This window comes from Enoplosus armatus, chromosome 3 (assembly GCF_043641665.1).
Source record: "Enoplosus armatus isolate fEnoArm2 chromosome 3, fEnoArm2.hap1, whole genome shotgun sequence".
Classification (NCBI taxonomy): domain Eukaryota; kingdom Metazoa; phylum Chordata; class Actinopteri; order Centrarchiformes; family Enoplosidae; genus Enoplosus; species Enoplosus armatus.
In genome coordinates, this window is record NC_092182.1 from 27,357,873 (window position 1) to 27,366,819 (window position 8,947).

The window sequence follows — 8,947 nt, forward strand, 5'->3', positions numbered from 1 at the left end:
CTTGTGTCGTCTGCAGGGGTGATTTGAGATCTTGGCCATAACTTGGCCAACACGAGTTGTTGCCTGCAGTGGTCTGATGGCAGTTCACTGTCTTCTCGTATTATTTAAAAGCAAGACAAAAGAAGAGTTGTTAGGCAAACGATTCAGTCCAGAAAAAAAAAAAAGAATAATAACCTTGGGATAAAGAAAAAACAAAATAAAAGCCAGTATTTTAAATCAACAGAGAAAAAATAAAATGAAATGCTGGGAAGGGAGAACACATCTCCCAATCGTTGCTTCTGACCAACTGGTCGATCCGAAAGCCAATGACGAGAATTTGTTTGTCTTAGGCCACTGTAGAAGCTGGGCTACCACTAAAACAGTAGTCCCTCCCAGCTGTTTCAACCAATCATCACATCTGTCTACTGAAAAACCCCACCCGACTCATTACTCCCCCTCCCAAACCAAAGTCCCCTGTAGCTGTTTTGTACTTTAGCACCTCTTATCATCTCTCCCTGTAAATGTCCAGACAGACAAACACCAGAATGGAAACCGTCACAGTTCCTCAGGCATCCTCTCCCTCCACCCTATGAGGGGAGGGTTAAACAAGTCTTAGGGTGGCACATAGGGAGGTGGAGATCTGTAGGGAGTCATGTTCTTGGGACGGGAGCCCTTGCCCTCCATGGGAGTGGTGAAGGGAGGTGGTGGCTGGTAGGGAGGCGCGTTGGGGTCCTCATCCCGCAGAGCTGTGTACTCCCCAAGCAACTCCTGGTTCAGGGGAGTGGTCTCTGGCGTGGCCATGTTGGGGTACTCAGGGGGTGGAAGAGGGGGCTTCTCTTCCTGTAGAATCAAGGGCATACTGGAAGAAGGAGGAGGCTTAGAGTCATCAAGCTCATCGGCAAAGATAATCGGCACACCTTTTTTGATGAAAGTGGCCTGGTCCTCGATGGTCAGCTTGCCCTTTCGTTTCTTCCTGTAGCAGATCATTGCTATGATACCTGCTATTAACAAGATTGCTGCCACCACCACCGCAGGAATGACTGTATGGAGATAGACATCATCTGTGCTCTGCCGGCCTGTTCCGGGAGCTGGAGTTACTGCTGGAGGTTCTGGTATATCAATCTCTCCTGGTGGGATGAAGGAATATGTTCTACAGCTTGCCCTTCCCTTGACCATAACGTCCAGTGGTCTGAATTCAGGCTCCATAGAGTACCTGAAGGTCTGCGAGGGTTTTCCGTCAGCATTGGCGAGCGTCCTGCTCATGGTTGTGAGCTGTTCCTTTGGACATGGGTGTTGCGGGAGGCTGGTGTTTGTCCACTCCACCACAATGGACCCTTTGCTGATATTTCTTAGACTGACTGTACTGCTGTTGCGGTCCCCCAGTGCATATGCCAGCTTCTTGACCAGAAGGATCTTCTTGTGGATGTCATTGGTTATTGAACGTGGCTCACCATCAAATCGAGCAGTGAAGATCACAGGGGTCTTGTCATTTAAGGGCCAGCGGTTCACACGGACCTCAAAAGCATCAATTGCATTCAGGCCACCTTTGTCAGTTGCCTGCATGAAGTATTCATGTTTTCCCACATGTTGGACATCAGGCAGGCCATAGAGAAGTTGGCTGGTGGTGTTGAACTGGATCCAGGAGCCCTCTCCAACCACTTCATTATGGTTCTGTCTCAAAGTTAGACGCAGTTTGTCTGTTGTGCCATCCTCTTTATCAAAGAATGTATCAGACGGGATCTTAACCTCGAAATAGGTGCCAACCAATGCATTGACCTGATCGATGGGGTTACGCAAGACAGGCTTCTCATTGTATTGATCTGGGATGATGCCAGGTGATGGTGTAGTGCGCCTGGATGGTTTGGCTGTGGAGGTCTTTGGCTCTCTGGGCACTGGTGTGGTTTTGGGTCTCTTAGGTTTCTTGGTAGGTCTTCTAGTAGGTGTGGGTGGTATGGCAGTGGCCTCCACATAAGTAGGCCTGGTCATGGTTGGCTGGATAGGAATGGTGCTGGTGGTCTCCATTACCCTTGTTGGCTGAGGGGGTCCCAGGGTTGGGGTGTGCGCAATAGGGTCACGGACTCTGATTGTAGGCTTGCCTGGTAGGGGAACGGGGCCTCTTACCGGCGGAGCAGAGCTTTCGGTTGGTGCAGCAATAGAGGGGGAAGAGAGGGTTGGGATAATCCTCACTGGAGGCTCCACCACAGTTGTTGGAGGAAGCACAGCCAGAACAGGTGTTGGAGTGTTGTTTAATTGGCGCCTCACCCTCTTAGGGACATGGGGCTTCTTGTTGGCAATGTGCCATCCCACCACAGGGTAACCCAGCTTGGCTGACATTGCGCCTTCCTTTGCAGGACCCTGGACACTGTTGATATTTGGGACTGTGCTCTGCTCCAGCGAGCAGCCGAGCTTCCAGGACAAAAGGGCGCCATTCTCCACCACCTGGGGAGACATTGAGAATTGTTAATTTAATTATCCATCTAATTTACAGTTCAATTATTCACTTACTAGCAAATACAGTATTTTCGTATCCACAAAACCACATAGTCATGCACTCATTGGCATTCACTCACTCACTTGCACATTCACTCACCTTTTTTGCATTCCCCGGCCCAGCCATGAATGCAGACATGTCGAACAGCCTGTTGTTGACCACAGGGAGTATCTTCATGTGCTGGAGCCCCACTCCAGAGAAGCTCCTCATGTTATCCAAGAGCTCCACCCTCTGTTCCGAACTCATCTTCGTCAAATCTGCATCCAGGATCACTGTCAGCACTGTGACTGGTTCCTCGTTGCCGCACATGAATGACTGAACATCATTTTCAGTGGAGGCTTGGTTGGATCCCAGCTGGGCTGAATCTGCGTCCAAATGATCTTCAGGGTGAACCTCAATGGAAAAAACCTCTGAAGAAGAGGAGGATTTTGTATGGTTGGAGATGGATACAGAGATATAATGGACACCTTTGTCCTCCTCCAAAGGTAGACCCTGCAGGATTCTGCTGTTGGCATCCCAGTGCAGCCAGGCAGGGAGGGAGTCCTTCCCCATCTCTGTGATCTGAAAGATATAACAGAAAAACAGAGAGTGAATTCACAGTATGTTTCAAAATACATACTAGGGGACCAATGAGTTTAAGATAATCACAAATAAATCGGGGTTATTTCATTTGATGGGATGAAAAAATGTATAATGAATGTTGTTATCTGTGAACAACATATCAAAAAAAGAGAGTTAGATTATCAACAACGTCAGAAAAAGGATGTCTGATCTGCAAGGAAATGCTTTAAAGAAAGAAAATAAAAAGTGAAGAAGAAAAATGGAAAGTGAAGACCTCATAGGCATTAAAAGTTTGGTAACTCTGAAAAAGGTTGTGCTTGCTTATGAAATAGGTAATGTAGGTGGCAGTTTCCTGAAAAAATACATGTTCACTTCCACAAAGTATGAAGCTTTTTGTCCAGTACACAACAATTTAACAGATTCAAGGGCAGCTGCTTTTATTGTGTAGGCTGTGGTAAGCACCAATGAAACCATGCTTTTTCAGTTTTGATGCCATCTAGCTTTATCTTTTGTAGGGACACGTTTTTGACAGGGACTGATGGAGAAGTAAAGGATTGTGGTTTGTGCTAAAAGCGACTTAAACATGACTTACTGCTGTGGCTATGTAACATGGTATTCACTGCCATCCACTAAGCCCCACTCCACACACTCCAACACACACACAGACACACTGAAAAGCAGCGCTCTGAATTGTAATTTAAACCCAACTAAAATTAAAATAACTTGGCCAATTATACGACTGGGGACGTCCCCATGGCAGGAGGCTGATGGAGAGAAATGAATCACAGGGGAGTGACAATGCATCCACACACATAAATCCCAAAACAAGAACAAATGCATCCTGTGCTCCCCAGCCCCTACAAGTTAATTCTGCGGCTAATAAATCCTGGTTGATAAATTATGTAGAGGCAGTGTTCCCTAGACACATCATTAATGCTCTAACCAGCACACAGGCAGCGCCGGGGGAAAACACACACACACACACACACACACACACACAGACAGGCACATATACACACACATACATACATATACAAAAGTGGACACACACACATACAAGGCCATAGACAGACACACACGGCTAGACATAGAAACCTGTATGTGCATTTTACCTTGGATAAAATCAAGTCACACACACACACACTCACACACACACACACACACACACAGCTGGGCGTTTAACTATTATCCCCTCATGGACAATTCCTTTAAAAACCCTCCCCGCTGGACAACAGTCCACACCTCCTCAAGCTTCTGCCTTCAAAATCTGCTTCTTTTTCCAGAAGCAGAAGTAAAGCAGCGAGGGAACATAGTGGAAATAAGCTACTCCAATGCTGTTATTTATGTCCTCGTTCATTCATCATACTCCGTTCCCTCTCTTGTTCCTTTCCCTCTTTCTTCTTTTGACACCCAGCCTCTGTATCGCTGCTTTCCTCTGACAGTCCTTTTCATTGGGAGATAAAAGCTCATTTCTGAGGTGGCGATGTAGGAGGATGTCATGATTATTAGAAGAGATTATGAAATCCAGTTTGAAAATTATTACTGCAGGAAACACAAATATTATTTACAATTCAATCCCCCTGGATAATTGTAGATTACTGGAAAACACGCAGGACGGTTACAGCTGACAGTTTAGTTCCACAACATCAGTATTATTGTATTTTCTTTCCTACAGGAAATCATTTCACCTGCTGGCGACTGAGACACCCCAAAAATAACTGAGAGTGTTGATGGCAAATATTTACCTGAAAAGAAAACAAGAAACAAAAATACTTTCCTCGAGCAATGTTTGATTTAATTTGTTCCACCGCCTCAAAACTTCAAACCAACTGCCTCTTGACATGGCACTGCAAATTAAATCACAAAGGGACGATGGACAAGTGAGGTCTCATCATTACTGTCATAATTACTAAACTGCGTCTTGAAAGCACAAGGTTGATCGCTTCCTTTTCTGTTGCCAATTAAATATGGGTGAGGAGAAGAAGGAAGGACACTTTCTTTAATTTTTCAGGTATTTTGGTCAGAAGAGCTGAAAGTATCTCAAGCCTACAACAACCAAATCAGCTGTACCACATGTTATGACATTTGGCTCAATTGGGGCAACTTCTTAATGACAAACAGGCTGCCGTTTGAAAAATGAAAATGTATGCAGACGCACTGAACAAGGAACGGCCTTCTCTCCACCAACAACTGCTCGTCGTGAACTGAACAACTCAGAAAGACTGTGGCTGCACTGGACAGCCTCCAGTGCTGATGGTTAATATCCCGGTCACTGGAAACTCTATAAACTCCCCAAAGCTGTGGACCAAAACTATGTTCTCTCAGTCAGTATTTGTGGCTCACTAAGTGTTAAAACAAAAACACAATAGTGCCTTTTAAACTCCTACATGAACCCAGCAGAGAGCTTGTAGTCTCCTGCCTCCCTAAAAGAACATGAAAAATACATCAAATCCCCCAAAATGTCAAGAAAAATATTTCATATCTTTTCCTGGCACAAGGCTTCAGCGCAAGAGAGCTTGATGTTTGGCCCTAAAGGTTATCGTGTGCTCTCACAGACTCCTTTAGCCTCCCTTCCCCTCCCATACAACACACACCACTGGCAAGGTTACTGCCTAAGCCCTTCTGAAACAGCCGGGGAAAACCCTGCATTTTGGAAGATTTATTTGGAGAAGCACAGAGGGCCAGGCAGCAAGAATGAAGGAGACTAAACTATTTTCTGGGAAGCTATTAAGGTGGTGGCAAGGGCAACTTAGGGCAAATACATAACATATAGAAGCAACAATCAAAGTTAAATTACGACAACCTTTCAAAGCACCAGTTATATGCCTTGCTCAGGGACTTTTTGACAGAGAAATCACGTCTTATTAACCTCCAGAAAGATTTCAACCCTGACCAGTTTGGAGTAATGTGGCTTTTGAGGGGGGTACACAATTACTTTAAGCACCATGTACAATGAATGTTAATGTCGATGGCATTAAAACCCCCAGCCACTGAGAGATAAGAGCCTTTTGGATGATTTAAAGAATGAATCACTGACATGTGTAAAGAGGTCTAAGCATGGCTGTCACCCCCAGTGCGAGAGCAGCAGCAAACCACATCTGTTTTGCCCCTCCAACCCCTCGACTTAAAAGACGGGTAATTAAAACGAAATGAATGATAATCTCATCAAAGTTAGGGGTTGTTTGATCATTTTTCACATTTTTCCTCACTGACACACACACACACACACACGTCAGCCATAAAGCCACCGTGACTATCAGCACTATAAGCTACAGTGCTGGGCGCTGTGGTGTAACAAACTCGGGTGAGGACATATTTGAAGTCTATATGAGCGACAGGCATGAAACACTGGCAGACATTATCGCATATCACTGGCATCATCCTTATTTCACTCTGCATCACTGGCGTCACTCCCGCTGCCTCCTCAGCGACTTCTCTTAGAGTTACAGTCCTCAGTCGCTGAAAGCAGCTGCAGTTTGAAGTAAGACGGCACAGCAGCCCGGACAAAAAGTGACAGACAGACCGCAAAGCAGCCTCAGGGCCTCAGACCTCAGACGGTTAATGTTATAGATTGAGAGTCAAATGTCAAAGCAACACGTTCCTGGTTCTGTTGTACTGCCGTAAAATCAGGTTTGAAAGTTTTATTTTACGGCATCCTTGATAGATATACAGAAGTCTACTGCTTAATTAACAACTTCTTCATTAGTTCAACTTATTTATTTAGGAGAAATCCAGTTGGTACAGCGAATGTCTCTTATTACCACCGTCAGAGTCAAGTATTTGTACTTTACTTGAGTATTTCCATTTTATGCTACTTTATACTCCACTACATTTATCTGGCAGCGATAGTTACATGCAGATTCATATTTTACACACAAAACATATGACCAGGTTATAGAAACATGATTCATTGGCATAATTTAAACTCCCAGCAGTCTATAAAATCAAAATGCTCATTGCATAGTAATACAACACTTGCTGCTGCATGATGAGTACTTTCACTTTTGATGATACATCCAACTAGTACTTCAGTAAAATGTTGAATATGTGACTTTTACTTTATAATGTAATATTTTTGTGCTGCTACTTTTAGCAAAGTGAATGATCTGTGTACTTCCCTACCACCACTGCATGAGGGTGCGACACTGGGGGCACGTTGCAGCAAATTCAGAACGCTGTGTCATTGAAATCGCAAACCAAACACTGCGCTGTAGTAGAATTAAGCCAAAATTGACCTGAACTGCCTTAAAACTGCTCAATTATCAGATTTCTGCAGTGTAACCTTCGGGATCTGCCTGCTGTTAGCAGCGTAGACAACACAATTAGAAGGCCGTGTGCCTTTGACTTGTTTTTAAATCAAAGAACCACATATTTCTTAAAGCAGTTGATAATCTTTTCAGTGACCAGGAGAGTTTCATGCCCATGTCTTGCTCCAACTGCCATTCATTTAACATTGTCTATGCAGACAATGAATTCGACTTTTATTTCTGGAACGCAAACGCACTAAAAAAGATTCTCATTTGCTTCTCTATATGGTTTAAGATCACAGCCCAAACCGTATGAAGTACATGTTATTAGCTTCAGGAGGAGAAACACTCTCTTATCTGTTTGTCCTGCCTTCACCCTCGCTCTCTTTACGTTTCATGCACTCATGACCTGAACTACTGCACGTATGTGTAGTGTTTATCAAAGGCAAGATGAAGCTCCACAAACAGGCACACCTTCATTATCTCAAGAGACACGCCATCACAGAGAGAAGAGAAAGCTTGAAGAGAGGGAGAAAGAGACACAGAGAGTGAAGGACGGTCACATAGACTGGGATATTGACAAAGACGGAGAGGCAGAAGTTATCGATGGAGAGAAAGAAAGAGAGAGGTCAAGCAAGAAGAATGAGGGAGAGAAACAGAGATATTACGAGGAGGCGTCGGGGAAAGAAAGCAGCTCATTGTTGCGGCACGAGGAGAACATGGAGAAAGGAGGCCATTGTTACCGGGGACCCGCTTGACAGCTCGACAGATAAGCCTCATATTTTGGAGGAGGAGAGGGAGGAGGAGAGGGAGCAAGAGGAGGAGCAGCCTGGGTGTGCCGTTGTGATGTGATGACTTGGGGTGAAATGGAACTCGGCGTGGTGAAGGAAGGAATGAGAGGAGGGAAAACAGAGGCAGCGTGAAGGGAACGGGGGGGGGTGGAGATAAGGAAGAGGAAAGGAGGATACATGGAAGGTGGGAAAGAGGGAAAGAGGGAGGGAATGATGGACAAGGAGGGAGGGAAGATATAAAGAGAATGATGGAAGAAAAAGCAGGGGAAGTGAGAGATAATGTGAAAAGGGGAGGTGAGAAGTGGAGCGAGACCGAGAGTAACCCAGCGCGGGGCGAGCGAGAAAGAGGTTGCATACAGAGAGAGAGAGAGAGAGAGCGTAGAGGGAATTGCTGGCATAGTCAAGTGTTTCCAGTGGAAAATGTGAGGCGAAGAGGAGGGACGGATGGATGGAAGAGCTATAGAACGAGAGGGTGTGGGGGGGTGGGGGTGGGGGGGGTTCTGAGTGGCCAGCAGGCAGGCGGATGTTTACGAGGGTAAATCCATCTTATAGCCAATTTTCTACCTTTAAAAATTCATTGGTGGCCCAGGCCCACAGCAGGCACATTCACACTCTGGACTGAAATGTCAACCTGTTCACAAAGGAAGAAAAAACAGGTTTGAAAATGGAAAACTTTGGAGATTGAAAATGAGTTTTGGATGACATTTGATTTGATTCATGGAAATTCACGTTAACTCTGCAACTGACAGCACCGGCCGCACTTCATCCCAACGATAAAAAAACTAGAACATTCCTCTAAGACCACCCCTCAGATTAAAGGGTCAGTTCAACACGATCTACTCGTGCAGGTTTCTAGATATCCACAACATAGATACAAT

At 45.1% G+C, this 8,947-nt stretch overlaps 1 protein-coding gene across 1 annotated transcript in view; it reads right to left on the reverse strand.

Moving 5' to 3' along the window:
* Positions 1-372: 372 nt before the first annotated feature.
* The window catches only part of dag1 (dystroglycan 1), a 17,858-nt gene continuing 9,283 nt past the window's right edge, over positions 373-8,947 (reverse strand). Inside the window, exons 2-3 of the mRNA XM_070903199.1 lie at positions 2,570-3,031; positions 373-2,418 (exon numbers count right to left, since the gene is read on the reverse strand). Coding sequence (XP_070759300.1) covers positions 592-2,418; positions 2,570-3,031 — 2,289 coding nt within the window. The 3' untranslated portion in view covers positions 373-591. The remainder of the gene's footprint in view (positions 2,419-2,569; positions 3,032-8,947) is intronic.